The 18,968-nt window shown below is 41.4% G+C and overlaps 1 protein-coding gene across 1 annotated transcript in view; it reads right to left on the bottom strand.

Moving 5' to 3' along the window:
• Positions 1–18,968, bottom strand: part of Col24a1 (collagen type XXIV alpha 1 chain) — a 256,021-nt gene that overhangs the window by 27,333 nt on the left and 209,720 nt on the right. The window contains exons 48-55 of the mRNA XM_021196980.2: positions 17,778–17,885; positions 16,724–16,831; positions 16,579–16,632; positions 15,387–15,449; positions 11,906–11,959; positions 9,179–9,214; positions 559–594; positions 421–447 (exon numbers count right to left, since the gene is read on the bottom strand). Coding sequence (XP_021052639.1) covers positions 421–447; positions 559–594; positions 9,179–9,214; positions 11,906–11,959; positions 15,387–15,449; positions 16,579–16,632; positions 16,724–16,831; positions 17,778–17,885 — 486 coding nt within the window. The remainder of the gene's footprint in view (positions 1–420; positions 448–558; positions 595–9,178; positions 9,215–11,905; positions 11,960–15,386; positions 15,450–16,578; positions 16,633–16,723; positions 16,832–17,777; positions 17,886–18,968) is intronic.

Raw genomic sequence — 18,968 nt, 5'->3', positions numbered from 1 at the left:
CTCCTTTGGCATCTCCAACACACCTGCAACACATGTACTTGGGAGCACACACACACACATAACATACACACATGCAATACAATACACACACACACATATATCACCATACATATACACACATATGCACACACATATAACATACACACATGCAATACAATACACACACATATACCCATATATATATATATCAGCATACATATATACACATATGCACACACATATAACATACACACATGCAATACAATACACACACACATACCCATATATATATATCACCATACATATATATGCATATGCACACACATATAACATACACACATGCAATACAATACACATACACACACATGCACACACACACACACACACACACAGAGTTGATATTCTGAGACAGAACAGAATAAAACCAAGCAAAAGACTTACTCTTGGACCAGGTGCTCCAGGAGGACCCTGGAACATAATCACAAAACAAAAGAAAAGAAAACCCAGTTAGTAAATATCTCAAAACCAGGCACTGCATGTTCATCAATGGCAAACAGATATAAATATAAATGAACTCACAGGGGGTCCTGGTTGACCTCTCGGTCCTTGGGGACCCTAAAAGAAATGAAGACAAAGCACAATATGTAGATTGCTTTAGATTTGGTATCAACCAAGATCCAACCTCTGCTGTTGCCTGTTGATGTTGTGCAGATCACATGATTCACAATTGACTCTGTATTTAAAAGCTTTTGCCCTTAAATATGACCCACAATTCGGAACAACCTGGAAATTTAATTTGTGCATGTTCATGTGCTTGTGCATGTGTGGTGGGAGACTAAGTTTGTTCATATTAACAAATTAAATTATGATGTAAAATCTTAATTCAGCCTGAGCTATTTCTATTAGCACCCACCTAACCACCAAAGCTGGGACCTTCATTGTTTTTATATACTGTCTCCCTTCACATATCTATAAGTTGTATCCCTCCAAACATCTCCAAGATCCTTCTTCATCTTCAATGTAATTCACATATTATGGCCTATTCCTATGTCCCCCAACATTTCAATAGTGCCCTAGTTTCTATCTTTGTGGTGCAATGGGGGCTTTTGAGAGGTAATTGGGCCATATGGGTGGACTCTCTATAAAGCGATTAGTGTCCTTATAAAAAGAGGCCAAGAGATGACCTGCTCTCCTTCATGCCACAATAAAGGAAGAAGCGGACATTCTGCAAACAGGAATAGATCAGACTGTCCATCACACTAGTGACATTCTTCTTAGAAACGGGAATCTGATCATTCGCTAGACATCCAGTGGCTCTCATTTAGGGGAAAAGGATACACTTCTTAATAGTGTGGCTCACCACTCTGTACTGAGCTCCCTCCATGTGATAAGTTGTGTACTCTATTTCCATGCCACACCCCAGGAAGTGAAACAATTGAGCAGTCAGTGGACGAACAATAGAGGTAAGATCAAAAGTTAACCCAGCTGAATACACAAATGATGTTCTTAGACACCTCATCTAGTTGCTTCCTCTTCAAGGTGTGGTCTTTATCAACACATCCTCCACACCTTCTTTAGCCAGCTACCTGCATATCTCCCCCCCCTTCTCTTCTCACTTCCTCCCATCTCCCTTCCATTCATTCTTGTCTTTTTATAGGTTTTCTCTCTGTATTCCATTTGGCATCAGACTCCCAGTTCTCTCGTGCCAGCCTCCCTGGTACAGGGATTGTAGGTATGTACCACCATGCCCAGCACCCCAAGTTCTTTCATAAATGACTTCTCTTACACACACTCCTGCCTACCCATTCTTTCCATCGAGATAGATAGAACCCTCATTTCTCTCTCAGTTCTACTTTAAACTCTACAGCCACTGCAAACACTTGGCATGTCACTTCCCTGCTTCTCAACTAATGACTAGTTTATTTCTTCATTCCACAGAGCACAGCACTTTGGAAAGTACCTAAAGTTTGATAAAATATGTTGCTTTTTTTTAGTTTTCTGGAACAAGTGCCTGATACACACTAGATGCTCAACAATTCTTATGACATAATTGAACAACATTAGAAATGTTATTAATTTAGAAAGAAGGAAGGCTAAATGGGTCCATTTAGATGCCAAAAGTTATGCTGACATTTTTCAAAATGTACTAACAGCAATCATTGCTCATGCCTCACACATCTGCTCGAAGTTAGCTTATTTGATGGTGAATTGAATCTTAACATCATACTGAGTCAGACTCAGATTATGGTTAGAAGATGGCAAAAAGAAGAATTAATATCCAGCTGGTTTCAAATAATGTTGATACTGTAACTGGCTTCATACTCAGGATGCTTTATTGCTAAGACTGTTAACGCTGGTTTTATCGTGACAGCTAGAACAAATGCCACAGTTACTTAAGCAGGCTAGAGAACTCACACTACGCCTGAGAGAAATTTCATAGTTTGCACAGTCTATGCTTACGAATTTATTTTAATTTTTTTATGCATACAAATTCACTCAGAGAGCAACAAAAGCTGTCCTCAGAAGCTGCCTGCTAAGTTGCAGAAATGCCATCATTAGTGACAGTCTAAGCCCAAATCATGCCGAGGTTAGAGTGAACTTGATCCATTCTGAATCAACACTGCAGAAATAATAAACAGCTGTGCCATCGGGCCTCTTCACATGTTTCTGACATTTACAAAATTCCTTTGATGGTTCAGTACAAAACACCCATCCTATATCTGACTCCCATAGGAAAAGGAGCAAAGGCTTCCCACTGCTGACACTACCTAATTCATTTCAGCTCGTTCCTCAGGGCGAGTCAGCTCACCACAAACACAGCCAATGAAATGCTTAACGGGCCACAAGAGAGGGCAGGGCACCCTAAGGCAATGGTGGCAGGAGCAGGTCAAGCAAGCAAATAAGCAAAGTGTGACTCTAACCACATAACGTGTCATCAGTCCCCTCTTTCCTCCAGCTAACACCACCAAGAAGCTTATCTACTTTCTTTTTTTTCCTTTTTAAAAAATTATTATTACTTTCTTTATTTACATTACAAATGCTATCCCAAAAGTTCCCTATACCCCCCCCCTGCCCCTGCTCCCCTACCCACCCACTCCCACTACTTGGCCCAGGCCTTCCCTTGTGCTGGGTCATATAAAGTTTGTAAGACCAAGGGGCCTCTCTTCCCAGTGATGGCCGATTAGGCCATCTTCTGCTACATATGCAGCTAGAGACACGAGCTCAGGGGATACTGGTTAGTTCATATTGTTGTTCCACCTACAGGGTTGCAGCCCCCTTCAGCTCCTTGGGTACTTTCTCTAGCTCCTCCACTGGGGACCCTGTGTTCCATCCAATAGCTGGCTGTGAGCATCCACTTCGGTGTTTGCCAGGCACTGGCATAGCCTCACAAGAGGCCGCTCACTATATCAGGGTCCCTTCAGCAGAAGCTTGCTGGCATGAGCATTAGTATCTGGGTTTGGTGGCTGATGATGGGATAGATTCCCAGATGGGGTAGTCTCTGGATAGTCCATCCTTTCATCTTAGCTCTAAATTAGGAAGGGCGATCTACTTGCTATCTGCTGCATGCAGGGCTTTGTGGATAAACTGTTATTTTCCTGAGGGTAACCAAATTCCTGGGGATGACTGTGGTAATGGTTTGAGTAGCTTTCAGAAAGCCTCCATTCTCTTTAAATTATGCCATGTTCTCTCTGTTCTGTCCCATAATTTGCATGAATCCCCGAACAATATCATAGCCTATCATTTGATTTAAGAAAAGTAGCATGTGACCTTGAATCTGACTATGTGCGGTCTTTTCCTTATGTAAATTCCTTCTTTCCTTTCCTTTCTGTAAATACAGTTGTCATTTATCTCAGGAGTTCTGTCTGTCTATCTATCTATCTATCTATCTATCTATCTATCTATCTATCTATCTATTTGCTTTTTTAATTGGTTACTTTATTTATTTACATTTCAAATGTTGTCTGCCTGCTCTGTTTCCCCTTGGCAAACACCCTATCCCCCCTTGCTTCTATGAGGGTGCTCGTCCACATCCACCCACTTCTGCCTTACTGCTCTAGCATCCCCTAATGCTGGGGCACCGAGTCTCCACAGGACCAAGGGCCTCCTCTCCTAGTGATACCAGATAGGGCTATCCTCTGCTACATATGTGGCTGGAGCCATGAGTCCCTCCATGTGTACTCTTTGGTTGGTGGTTTAGTCCCTGGGAGATCTGGGGGGGTCTGGTTGGTTGATATTGTTGTTCTTCCAATGGGGTGGCAACCCCCTTAACTCCTTCAGTCCTCCCCCTACCTCCTCCATTGGGGTCCCTGTGCTCAGTCTGATGGTTGGTGGCAAGCATCTGCATCTGTGTTGGTCAGGCTCTGGCAGAGCTTCTCTTAGGCTGGTGTTTTTCCATTTAAACTTGGGGCCTTTCATGACAGGATGACTATTCTCTCTGTTCCAACTGTCACTAGCACGTTTCTCTTGACAACTGGAGAGTGTTTCTAGTTTTTGTCAAATATTTTTTTGGGGATAAGGGAGAGATAGCTTCTCCTGAGAACCATTGGTTTGGAAGACTTCATTAAATTTTCACGATATTAAGTAAGACTTATTAGACATCAGTGGTGCCAGGATGGGATCCGTGGACTCGAAGGTTGAAAGCCTGATGTCAAGTTAGGAATCTGCTCCTCAGGCTGCCCTGTGGCTGATCCCTTTCTCTGTAGCTCCCTTACCCAGCAGCTCCCCATTCTTCAGTTGTCTGAGAGGCTCTGTGACTTGTGAGAAGACACTGTTTGTGAGTGGAGAGATTTAGGCTCTGATCCTTGTAACTGACGTGTTCTTGGGTCACAGAGATCTCATTTGAAAATAAGAGGCTCGGTGAGCATGGTTTCCATGGTGCATCTGAGAGTTTAGTTTTCAGGCTGGAGATGTAGCTCACTGACAGAGTACTTGCCCAACATGATTAAATCTCTAGGTTTGAACATATGCATATATATATGTGTGCGCACACACACACACACACACCCATACACAGTTGAGACACAGAGACACTGATGATAGATACATAGAATAAGAATTGGTTTTCAAGTCTTTTTTTTAAATTCCTCATCTCTTATAATTGGAGTAATGTGTTATACCCAGGAATATGAGTTAAATGTTTCAATTTTGAAGTTTGTATAAGTGTAGGAGAATTTCTAGTTGAATCAAAAAAGTTGATTTATTTTTCATTTGAATGAATTATATAATCTAGGAATAAAATATGCATCTATATTATTATAAAGTCTTTCTCTTTTATATGTGTACTTGTGTGTGTGTGTGTGTGTGTGTGTGTGTGCACATGAGTGCAGCTGCTTGTCAAGGCCAGAAGAGGGTGCTCTATCTCCTTTAACTGGAGTTATAGGTTGCTATGCCATACCCAGGGTGGGTGTTAGGAACTGAGCTTGGGTCCCATGGAAGATCAGTAAGCGCTCTTAACCTGACCTGCCTCTCCAGCACCTTAAATTCTTAACTTTAAAATATAGATTTTTTTTATACATTTCTTGTAATGTGTAAGCTAAATTAGAGGCAATAAGATAATTCTCATACTCAAAAGCTATAAAGGAATACTAATTTAGAGTAGTTGAGAAATTGTCAGTAGAATTCTTCAATATATACTAATATATACTAATTTTTTTCCACGTGAGAGAGGTTTATTATGAGGGGATTGGGGGGGGAGCGGCGAAGCGGGTAGAAGGGTAGAGAAGAGGAGAGAGAGAGAAAGAGGGGGGAGAGAAGAAAGAGGAGGAGGAGGAGACGAGAAGAGGGGAAGAGAAGAGGAGAGCACTAATTTTTAATCTTATCATAACATACTACAAAATGAAGTACCTCCCTAAAACTTGTGGCAAATTGCTCTTTATATGTTTTCCTACTTCTGTTGCGTTTCCTACTTCTGTTTCAAGTTCTGACATCCTGTCAAAACCAGAATGTTATTTTTGGTGTAAGTTAATATTTTTCTTTTGAAATAATTTCATTCTATTATTTCTGCCAGTGCTCTTTAAATTTCATTTCAAATTAATTAATTTTGTCCTAAGAGTGTTTTGGAATCCCAGGGCAGTCAGACATTTTTTTTTAACTATTCAAAATTAATTTATGAGAAACACAAGAAATCTGTGTTTCCTACATACTCTTACATACTACCTGTAAGCAGGTTTCTTAGGACACCGCAATCTGGAGCTGTTTACAGAATATATACATGAGTCCCAGGGTTTAATATATACATGTGTTCCATGGATGTATAGAAACAGCACCCTACAGGCGGGAAGGACTCATTTCTAACCAATTCTGCAATATACAGTTATGCTTCAGAGGATACGAAACTTCCTCAATGATAAGCCTAAACCAATGGCAAGGGAAAAACATCTCCAAGATGATGTTTGAGCAGAGATTGGGATCCTGTGATAAAGAAGCCATTTGATGAGCAGATGAAAGGTATTTCTGGGTAACAAGAAGACGCATTCTGAAGAACTTACGGAAGTGAGAACCTGTAGCAGGGCATGTGCTGTGTCCTGAGACTGGAGGGAAAATAGAAGCAAGGTCATGCAGGGCTTTTACATTGAGGGGGCGGAGCTCAGAGTTTCTTATGGGTGTAAGAGTTAGGGAAGATTGAGGTCAAGGCTTCGTTCCTTGACAACATTTCTGGTATGTGGAGAATGGATTGCAGTGGGGACAGCAGAGTCAATGACAAGATGTTCAGAACTGGGGCTGATAGCGTGGGAATACGGACCAAGTGTCGGTGAGGTGAGATGAGTGGATGACGCTGGCAGGTTACAGAGGGGTGAGAACTGAGGTCAATTCTGTGCCTTTGTTAGTGCTTCTCTAGGGGCCTTACTTATTTTCCGTTTGCACAGCATCACAGAGAAGATCTGGCAGGAACTTAAAAGCACGAATGAGAGTCCAGTAACTCTCAGAGATGGCTTTCAGTGTGGGGGATCTTGTAACAGTAGCCGCGCTCCCAGAGAGGAGTCATTACCGGATCAAGCCCACGCCAACCTAGTGTTCTTTCTTCTAGCCAGTGTTAATTGTGTTCTTGTTATGGACCAGTGCTGTGGACCAGGGACTACAGCTATCAAAGATGATAGATAGCTGTAGTATCACAGAGTGATATCAAAGAGGGCATCAAATATGTACACTGCCCTCTTCCAGACCGCTCTCAGGAAGCTGATCTCAGAAAGCAAAATAATACTTAAAAATAAATCATTTGAATTTACTCTCCATAGCCACTCAGATCTGCAGTTCATTTAAAATTCACTGCCTACCGAATGCCAACTACAAGATGGGTATTGGGGTCCCATCACTAAAACAAACACTAAAAGCAGAACAGATGTTCCATGGAGTTTATGCCCTGGTGAGGGACACATGCTGACCAAATATATGTAATATAGCAGGTAGCAAGGAACTAGGTTAAGGGAGAACCGTTTCAGGAAGTAGGCGGCATTGTCCTTACACAGTGGTGTGATGGCTGATCTTTATTGGCATTTAGGTGTTTGAACACAACTCTGAGCATATCTTGAATGGGCTGAGTCCAGTGGAATAAAAGAAATAAAAGAAGACTAGGAGAGTGCTAAGATTTTCAGCTTTGTATCCTGTCTGCCATGTCATCTGTTCTCTATCACATAGTCCTCTCGTGTGTGTGTGTGTGTGTGTGTGTGTGTGTGTGTGTGTGTGTGTGTATAAGTAATCTTGTACTTAGTGCTTCGAAGCCAGGACTAAATTAAGTCTTTCCTTCCTAAGTTGTTTGTCACATATTTTAGTCACAAACTATGAAAGAAAACTAATGTAATAGGCTTATTGAGGAAAAGGCTTAGTGGTAAGGTGTCTCCAAAGAAAAGAACTAAGTTACAGCTGACAGGCACCGTTCTCAGTCCTGGGTATTATGTGTTGTTTCCAGAGGTGGGGGCAGGAAGTGCCCAACACTCCAGCAAGTCCAGCCTATGTAAATGGCCTTTAAATAGACATGTCCAAAAAAGAACAGGAGAAGGAAGGCATCAGTGTGCAGTGTCTAAGCATCGCAGCGATCTATTGCTCACCTGACTTTCGGCCTTCCAGGCCTGGCTCTCAGACTTCTCAGCAAGAAGTGGCTGCAGCTTGGTCTGTTTCATTTAGAGGGGAATGACCTGCCTGGTCCTTACCTTGTTTATTCTAGATGTCATATTTTTATCAGAAATCTAAAATTTCAGTCATAACTCATGGAGTTTTCAATCTGTCAGAGCAAGTAATCTGTTTTCACAGGAAACGCTTATAACATTCCTGCGTTATGACATCGCCACGGGCTCCTGAGGTTTCTTGACCTCATGGAAGCTTATGATCCAGCCACCGCGCTTAGGATAAGCCAGACACGCAGAGCCAGAGAGCTACAGGAAGTGAGCTAATACCAACCTCTGGTTTTCATTCCTGTTTTTGCTCAGCCCGAGAGATAAGACTCCCTATGTGTGTGTGATCTTGCCTCCCGCTGTACTGTCTGTTGGGGAAAAGTCTAATGCCATGTGTTCCCCTTTTCAGCTAACTGGTGTAATTAATTCACTCCACATCTACTGTCACTTCATGGGGGATGCTGCAGTCTGGTCAACATGAATTGTTCTTGTGGCAAAACCCAACCAAGTGATGGTACTTGTGGGAAATGGCGGATGTGCTCATTTGCTTCACTGTGGTGGCCTTTTGAAATATCTCTATACATAGCTCATACTACCACTGAACAAATATACAACAAAACTTTTATTAGAAATGTGTGCCTGTCATCCCTGCCTTTAGAAGGAGGAGAGGAGACAGGAGGAGCAAAACTTTAGAGCTAGCCTGGGCGACACAACGAGAGTCTGTCTGAGAACAGCACAACCAAGCTAATGCATTGAGTCTCCCTTGCAGTGTCATTAGTGCAGGCTGTGTATAGCATGTGTGCCTAACATGACCTGGCAGGGCTGTTGCTTGGGCCCTGGAGAAGGTGCATCTCTTCCTGTCCACGGTGATCTTGGGAGACTGTGATTGACAGGCCCTTAAGCACATTTCGGGCTCATCAGATCCATACTTAACCATACAGGTTATTTCTTTTTCTTGACAACTATAATTTTTTACTCCACAAGTAACAGGTGGGACAGGCAAATCTAACACGGTCTTTGATTCCCTGGGGATTATCACAAAGAGATAATGGATGATGTGACCAGAAATTTCATCATTTAGTTAAACTTACAGTTTCACCTCTAAAGCCTTTTTCACCTCTGGGTCCCTAAAAGAGAGGGGGAAAAAGATAGTAGTTTAATGTCAGAGACCATTGTCTCTTTGATGCAGTAATGGCTGTACTCAGGAACATGTCATTTTATACTTTTGTTTTATTATCTAGGAAGATTGGTTAATTCATAGACAGATTTTCTGAGTAACCAGAAATTCCCATAAAACCAAACCAACCAAACAACCTATACTGATGGACTGTGCCGGGTGCTCAGCACTCCAGGGCCACCCCACGGAGAAACTGAAACAATACCGGTGGCCTTACTTAATCAGTGGGGTCAGGACAGCTGAAGTTCACTCACAGGTGCATTTGGAAAGGAAATGCTTTCAATCTCCAAATTCCGATAGGTTTCTCTTTGCCTTTGAAATCCGAGTTTCTAGAGCAATTTCTTCGTCCTCTTTCGTTCTCTCCCTGTTCCCCTTTGACTTTATTTATTGTATGTGTTGAGGTGGGGCGCACGTGTGGGAGTTTGAGGGCAACTCTCAACACTAAGCTCTCTTCCTCCACTGTGGGGTCTGGGGTCTGAGCTCAGGCTGCCAGGTTTGTGTGGTGGGTGCTTTTAGTTGCTTTATACTTATTTCTTAATGTGCATTGGGAATAATTTCCCCATATCCAGACTGAAAAATTCAAACTTAAAATAAGTTTGTTTTTTTTTTTTTAAAGTTTTCAGACTCCTAGCCTTATACAGTCCTAACCTGTAAGTGACAGCTGAGCCTTCTAGATCATTTTTTTAAAAATGATTTTTCTGCTCTGTTTTTACATCAGCCTTATCTGGGGCTTTCAAAATGGTGAAATGAGTGTCTAATATCTTTCAACACCAATGAGATTCCAATTAATTCTATCTCCTTTCCCTGCCACCAGTATAGGAATGGCCATGTGGCCAAATGCCAGTTGATTGTACATCAGGAAATTCAACCTTAAGGGTGACTCTGAGCACTGGTAAGGGACTAAATTAAGAAACTCACCAAATGAGAAATCTTTTGTCCTCACTCCTGTACTTAGCGTAAGTCAGTTTGGGTCAGGATTCCCACTGCTTGCAGCAGGTTTTGTAATGATTAAATTACAATATACTTGCACATCTAATTCTGTTCTCTCATCTGTTACATTGATCAGCTTCTTTCTTTTTACCACCACACATTCCAGTCTGATAACGTCGCACCCTCATTATTAGTCTCCACCACTGCCTCCACCACTACTGATTTTCCCTCACAGTATTTGCGTGTGTGTATGCACGTGTGTGTGTGATTTTCGGAAGATTATTTCTTATAATGGATTCTTCTTAGAATGGAAAAAACCAGAATATGGAAAAATTTAAAAAGAAATTTGATGTGCACATCGAATAGCATAATGACCTTTAACAGCTATGGTATAAACAAAACACAGTGAGATATTTTCATTGAGACATTTCTTTATCACATTTTCCTTGACCGATAATACTTCACATTTTTGACAGAGAACAATCATTCCTTAATCAGAACAGCGTGTGCTGCAGAACCACCCACTGAACTATGAGAACTCTCCCACCTACAGTTTTATGTTGCTCTGAATAGCAAATATTGGAAGCCAAGAGAATGAGTTACACATTTTATTTCTTTTGAACAAACTCCAGTAACTTTCATGGCACATTCTCTAAATTTATCAAAGAGAAGAGCTCTCCTTAATGCTTGAAACATTCTATTTTCAATTTTAAATGTGACTACACGCAACACTTTCAAATGATTTACAATATGGCTTCCCGGGAGGGAATGAGTCTTGGTTTTCCCAGGCTCTACCCGACTGTGTTCTTCTGTGCGTAACCTCTCTGGGCTGTAATAGGCCCCGGGACTATGTTTCAGCCTTGTCTTATTTCTTGGTTTTGCTTTACCACTGGCACTGGCACTATGCTGATTCTATGTCCACTCCAGACATGGCCTGGACAAATGGAGACATCAGCTGTGTAACTCACTGGGCTCCTTACCTTGAGGGACCAGATGACCCTCTACAAATGTCATCCACTGAACAGAAGTGATACCCACTCCCACCATGTGTTGTACCAATTTGAGAAATGTCACAGAAAACGAAGCAAACCAAAAGTCACAGTGGTGACAGAAAGCCTCTGAGAGAAGTTAGCCCTGTACGTTTTCGTATTCTTCTCACAGTGTAGCCTGCACAGAGTCCTTTCTGTCATGTCTAACCTTCCACTACCCTGGTTTTCTTGCTCATTTTACCAATTTCTTACTCTTCATAGTGGGTGCTTTTAAGCCAGTGGTTCTCAGTCTCTTTGGGCATTGAACACCATGGCGTGAGGAACTGTATTAAAGGGTCACAGCATTAGGGAGCTTGAGAAGCACCGATGTAAAGACTCAGATCTTGTCAGTTGGAACTCAGCTCACAATCTGTGTTCTTTCCTTCAGTACTTGACCCATGCTTACAGCTTTAGTGACCACTTCCTTACTTACTGCTCCCCCTCCCTGGCTCCATTCGTTTTTTTCTTTTCTCAAGCTTGAGTCCCTCCACCATTCAAACCTATTATTCTATGACCCTGAAGGAAATGTGAATTTGCCTTTTCACCCTTTGCTTCTCAAATACCCAAGCCAATTCATTATGGAGTATTCTAGAATTAGAAAAAGGATTGATGACATCATCATCATCATCATCATCATCATCATCAACAACAACAGAGTAAAAGCTATGTTGTAATAAACTTACAGTTCCACCTGTTGGGCCTATTATCCCTTCACGGCCAAGAGGGCCAGAGTTTCCCTGTTGGGGGTAAAAGAAAGTAATCAGTCTCGGTCTAAAATAAGTCTATTGAAGTGACGTTTCTGTACTGTGTGAACATGTGTCTCTGTCCTTCCTCGCCTACCCAAGGCACCCTTTGATTGGTTAAAATAGAAAGCCTACAGCCTATAGCAAAAGACAGGATAATAAGGTGGGGCTTATGGACAGAGCGGGGAACTCTGGGAAAGAGTCAGGCACAGGAGACTGATCACCTAGATTCCGAGGAAATCTCATACAGAACTGATGAGAGGTAACTAACCAGCCATGTGGAAGGCATAGACTAGTACAAACAGGTTAATATAAGTTAAGAGCCAGCTGGGGAGCAAACCAAACTAAGGCCAAAAGCATTGTAAATAAATGTAAGCCCCTGTGTCATTGGTCTGGAACTGGGTTGGGCATAGGAAGGCCCAGTGTTACAATAGTCAGCCTTGTTTTCCATGTTTATTAATGGAAAAAAAAAACAAGAAAACATGTGTAGTGATAAAATAGCTATCTCAAAATAGCTTTCGTTTAGTATATTATAATTCCTTCTCTGCCAAGAGCGCTGGTGTTTCCTGTTGGGAATAAAGAAAGCGGTCAAAGTCTGGTGGAGTGATGTTTTTATGTTATTAGCATATTAGCACACAACATAGTATAGTATTAGCATAAATTATAGTAATTTTGACAGTATATGATAAAATTGTAATATTGCTGTAGTTTCCAGTCCAAGAGCTATAAGTTATTTTTAACTAATACAAACCAAAATTGAAACTTTCATGTGATAAGAAGTCCAAGGCTATATTTTGTATGTGGAGCATTACATAACAGATGACGTTGCTTTCCACGGGGTTTCCAGAACAATGCACACACTTTTGAATGGGTTTTTGTATAAATGGTGAAGGTATGGGTGTCTGGGTTCCATAACACATGGCAGAAAGGGAGTTCAGGGCAGAACCAAAGGGCATCTCATGTGGCCAACCAAGCCGCAGGCTCCTCTGTGAGACATGGCAGAAATGGACATGAAAGGTGCTTGGCATCTGACCTGGTGATAATGAGGATGTCCCTGAATTAGCTGGGGCGCTAGTAATGTCCTTTCTTTTTTAAAAGAAACTGTTATTTTATTTATTTACATTTCAAATGTTACTTCCCTTCCCAGTTTCCCTTCTGCAAACCCCCTCTCCCATCACCCCTCCCCCCTGCTTCTATGAGGGTGCTCCCCCACCAGAGACTGTCATTTTCAAATGAATATAAAATACTCATTTCATTTTTTTCTATCAAATTCTACTTTCCACTTCAGTTGAGAGAACATTTCTCTTTCCGATTGACAGTTAGTATGGAATATTCAACTATAAATACCTAACAGGTTTTCTCTTTTCCTACAACATGTGGAGATGATGAAAATGCTGTCCTCTTAAATCTAATGTGATGTGTCCCATTGTCTGACAGCTCTAATAGTAAGTAGACCTGCACACTGAGAGACTAAATGAGTTGAGATCACTTTTTAAACACAACAAATTTTAAGAGATGATTCATAAACACAATACTCAAATGTCAAAGATCTATAATTGAGCTGAGAAAGTCGATATTTTAATTTAATCCAGACTCAATAGATGTTGAGGAAACTTTAGTCTAATTACAACGTAAGCCTCCCAAATAATGTTACTTGAAACGTAAAGGCTACCACTTGGAGAAAACACACTGGAAACATTAATTACGTACATTTATCTAAGTGTTCACAAATGTCGCACTATGATTTTAATAGTAGGTATTAGTTATCTATGTGGTAGGTAGAGGTTATCTATATAAGCATGGTTTTGGAATGGGGCACAATGTAGTCCCAATTTTCTAACTTAATTACTCTTACTTAATCATCAAGCTCTTCTTGATTTGGGGAGTAGGAAGCAGACTTACTACCAACTGAACATTCCGATTCTACAGCTTTAATGAGTAGCCCTGTAGCACATGGTTTGGTCAGTCAGGTAGGGAGGCAAATTCTTCCTCGGCTGGCATACTCTCATGCCATGGTCTTGGAAATATTTTCCAGAGACTTAGTTTTCTGAGCTGCAAAGTGGGGTGACAGCAGCTCTCGGAAGATTTTTATTAGGATTAAATGACATAAGAGAAACAGGCTGGACATCAGTACTCCTTCCGGACACCCTCCGCAATCCTAGCACATCAGGACCTTAACTTACCTCCCAAGGCTTCTCTTACTTCAAGCCTTGTGAGCTCTTGACATGAATTGTACCCGATGCTGTTAAAATCGGGTAACAAAAGGGACTGATCCAGGAAATGACACAGGCTCTAGTCCTGGCTCACAGAGCCTCAGCCCTTCATGGAACCCCACTTATTGACAGCAGCCAGACACTGACGAGGTCATAAAAGCAACATTTAGTTTACAATAGCCCATTCGCATACCGCAGCTGTGGATGGCCAGAAATAACACTTTATGGGACAGCACCTACTTTTCTTGGCTTTTTAGAAATGGTGAAAACAACCAACAAACTTACACCTGATGATGTGTGCAGGACTCCAAGTAACATCTCATACAGTGCTGTTCTTTATTTCATTGAAAACAAGTTATTGATGGAACTAGGGAGGGCTATAGAATTTTAAGAGTCTGACTTCATTGACTACTTTGACCAAGACGGTGATTTGGGGTCATGAAGCTCTGCAGGAATCTTTCCTGATGGGTTTGAGCTGTTTCTTCCTTTCTTTCCTGTTTGCCTAAGCCCTAGCAACTGCTACAATTCGTGGAGTGGCTATGACCACAGCCAAATCACTATTTGAAGTTTAAAAACCTTTGTTTTGTTTCATTTCCATTTTATAGACCATCCCTCACTAGGATGGCGTGATTAATAAAAAGTTGTAACAAAGCAAAACTAACACTGACGAGGACCAGGCCTGGCTCCTTTACTCTGCATCCTGCAGGTCCAGGTAGGATGAGCACTGAATGAAGTTTGCTAGCCTTTGATTTTTGGAAGTGTATCTGCCATTCGTACTACTCTCTTGGCATATCTGATCCTGAGCAGAGAAGACACAGCTGTCAAAGTGCGGTCTTAAGAGGTCTGGGCAGAGGCAAGCCTCCCCAAAGTGGATGCTGTTTGACTTCTGTATTAATGTGCATGGCACAAGATTGCTTTGTTTGTGATGCTGGGGCAGGTTAACAGATACACTGTCTTCTCCTCAGCTACTCTGATGATTCTTCTTTTTTTTTTTTAATAAGAACTGAGAAGTGTGGGTGGCCTATGATGTTATTTTGCTCAAACTAATTTATGAGCTATAAAAGGATGGAGCTTGTACATGCTGTTATAAGTTTTCATATTAAAAATCACTTCATAAGTTATCCTTTTAGCATGAAGTATATAAATTTAAAGTCCTACATGAAGCAAACAAGCAGAGGTCTTGGGTGACGGAATGACTCTATACTTACTCTCTGCCCAACGGGACCTTTAGGGCCTACAATTCCAACAATGCCAGCATCCCCGTCGGGACCCTAAGGACACAATGAAGAACAAAAAGCCTGCTTTAGCCTTCTATAAATATTTCACAAATGAAAAGTCTTACAGCAATCTAGAAAGAATGTTCAAGAATAGCTCTTAAAATGGGAACAAAAGACAATTGTATAAAAACATTGATGGGACATAAGATTATGGATGCTCACAGCCAGCTACTGGATGGAACACAGGGTCCCCAATGGAGGAACTAGAGAAAGTACCCAAGTACCTGAAGGGGGCTGCAACCCTGTAGGTGGAACAACAACAGGAACTAACCAGTACCCCCGGGGTTTGTGTTTCTGGCTGCATATGTAGCAGAAGATGACCTAATCGGCCATCAGTGGGAATAGAGGCTCCTTGGTCTTCCAAACTCTATATGACCTAGCACAAGGCAAGGCCTGGGCCAAGTAGTGGGAGTGGGTGGGTAGGGGAACAGAGGTGGGGGGAGGGGTATGGGAAACTTTCGGGATAGCATTTGAAATGTAAATAAAGAAAATAATAATAAAAAAGAAAAAAAATAAACAAAAAAAATTAAAAAAAAAAAAGAAATGTTGTTTTATTAATGTGTGTACGTGTGTGTACATGGGTGTTTGTGTGTGTGTGATATCTGTGTGTGTGTGTGAGAGTGGATGTGTGTGTGGAGGGTTAGAGGTCAGGCACCGCGCTCCACTGTGTTTGTGGCAGGGTCTTTTCTGCTGCATATGCCGGCCTCGCTGGCCCACAGGTGAGCCTTCAACCACTGACCCCCATCTGCCCACAGTGGGTGCTGGGATGAAAACAGCCAGAGCTTCTGTGACTGGAGACCAGAACCCAAGTCTTCATGCTTGGATGGTAAGCGCTTTACTCAATGAACCAGCTCTCCACCTTTATTTTAATTTTTTTTTTTCAGACAAGGTCTTATACATCCCAGGCCTGCCTTGAACATTAATCCCCCCACCTCACTAAGTTCTACAATTAGACAGGCTTTGAAATTAACATTTTCAAAACTCAAACACATGGCTATAACAACAAGAATTTTAAAGATTAAAGAAAGGCTCAAGTCACAGACTAAATATTGATTATTTAAACACCTCCTTTTTCTTTTATTTTGAGATATGTGTAAGACTACCAAAACATATATAAACCTACTCTGGGGCCTGGGAATCCCTGGAAACCTGTCAAACCTTGATCACCATGTTCCCCCTGCAAGGCAAACAGACAGGACAACCGTTATTGGACAGTGGCAGCCTGGTTTGTACAGTGAGTGCGTGGTGACTTCAGAGCTGACACATACAGGCTGCCCTTTCAGACCAGGTGCTCCAGGGAGTCCTTGGTCGCCTGGTGTTCCTCGATGACCTCTTTGACCTGGGACTCCAGGCTGACCAGGTAGCCCTTGTTCACCCTACAGACCAGACAAAGAAAGGTGGTTGGGACCTCAGAATCTATAAATATATTAACGAAATACATACATACATACATACATACATACATACATACATACATACACACACACACACACACATATATATATATATATATATATATATATATATATGTGTGTGTGTGTGTTTTTAGAATAATACAAGGCATTGGGGATTTCAAATATATCATTCTCATCCTTTTCACCATTTCCCACACATAAAATATTATTATAATACAAAGTACAGCCATAAATAAAGAAAATTCCAGGGGTTGGGGGAGTCTGCCTGTGGGAAGAAGAGGGAAGGGGTGAGCCTAAGAAATGCATATGGGAAGGCTCAGAGAAAATGGGGGACAGTGGGGCATATAGAAAGCATTATGAGACATTGAACATGCTTTGTACATTAGTGATCATTTTGATGTTTTCCTGTCTTCCAGAGAGTACTCAGCTACACAGAACTGGGAAGTGAGCGGTTCCTGAGGGATGGACCAGATTTTACCACAATTAGCATTCCAGTCCTACCAACCTTGGCAGTGGGTGGCTCTAGTATCGGGATTAGTGAACGGTGGATACATTCGGCTTTAGAGGAAGAAGTGTGCTTGAGATAGTATGCATCTGGCACTAAACTCCATTTCTCTAATTGTAGAAGGGAGAAGACCGAGAAGGAGAACCCAAACCAAACGAGAGAGGAACATTTTAGAAATGCTTCTAGCTCTTGGTGAGTGAGCTATGCCTGGTAGCTGTGAGTGAGACACAGGACAGTTTGGAAGTCCCACCAGTTATATGACTAGCTACCACAGGAAACAGATACATGTAGGCCATATACGCTCCTTTTTCCTAATGTGGTTTTACTATTAGCCAGATGAAGACATCCTCAGCTGTGACCTAGTCAGCACACACAGGGTCCTCACACACAGGAGGAAAGTACCTTTGGGCCTGGAGCACCAGGGCTTCCTGGAAGGCCTGATGCGCCTTTTCCTCCTTGAGGACCTGGGGATCCAGCCAGTCCTGTTCTCCCTGGGCTGCCCGGGACGCCCTAAATAACAGACAAGAAATGAAAACTAGCACATTTGGAGAAAGCCAGCATAGAGGCTTGATAAATATAGAAAGGAGTGTGTTTCTAGAGGCTGCTGGTGACATAATGCCCAGGTTTGCGAGTTATGCTTTCCTTCAGGAGAGAAATAATAAAGAAGAGTTTGGAAGACTCATTACTCACATGAAATATCTAATTATAGTTAATAAGATCTTAGGCTTTTAAAACAGAGACTATAAAGCAACACCAAGTTCTTCTTGATCTACATAAGCAGGCTGTACGGTATGCTTTGATCTATTTTGATTTAAGGATGTGTACTTTGCTGTGCACAGCAACTCTTACAGAAGAATGTCTGTCTCATCACAGAGAATTCTCTATTTCTCAATTACACAATTCTAGAAAATCCAGTAAAAATAGTATGAAAATAAAGATAAACAGGCAAATATTAAATACATAAAACCAAATTCTGAATCAAGGTTGGCCATCTATGTCTGTCAAGCCAAATGCAAGCAAGACTATATGAGATTAACATTTTAGTAAATATGAATAAAGTTTTATTGAGACCCAGCCACACTCATTCCTTAATGTATTGATCCTGGCTTCACTTGGGCAGTAGCAGAACTGAGGAGCCATGGCAGAGATGGTGGCACCTTTTATGTTTGCTAAAAGCAGATTGGAGCAAGGCAGAGTTTCAAATGGTCTTCCTGTAAATATTTATTTCTTGTCTTTATTATTGGAACATATATACCATGTGAAAATAAGAAAGGTGAACATTGAATGTCATGATTTATAGATGCAGCAGAACGTGGATTTATATTTTTTTTGCAAATTAAATGACAAACTCTTGTATTTATTATGTACTGAAACCATGTCTATCACTAAAACTACATTCACTCCACAATATCAGACCAAGGACATATTTCAACTTTACATGAATGCAACAGATAGGAAATTAGAAAAATTTAAAAATGAATGTCTTATCGTAGAAGAAACACACACACACACACACACACACACACACACACACACACACACACACACACACACACAGACACTTTTTAAAGAAGGATGAAATAAAAAAAGGCT

The sequence above is a fragment of the Mus pahari genome, chromosome 4 (assembly GCF_900095145.1).
Source record: "Mus pahari chromosome 4, PAHARI_EIJ_v1.1, whole genome shotgun sequence".
Classification (NCBI taxonomy): domain Eukaryota; kingdom Metazoa; phylum Chordata; class Mammalia; order Rodentia; family Muridae; genus Mus; species Mus pahari.
This window is presented reverse-complemented; position numbering and strand designations above follow the sequence as displayed.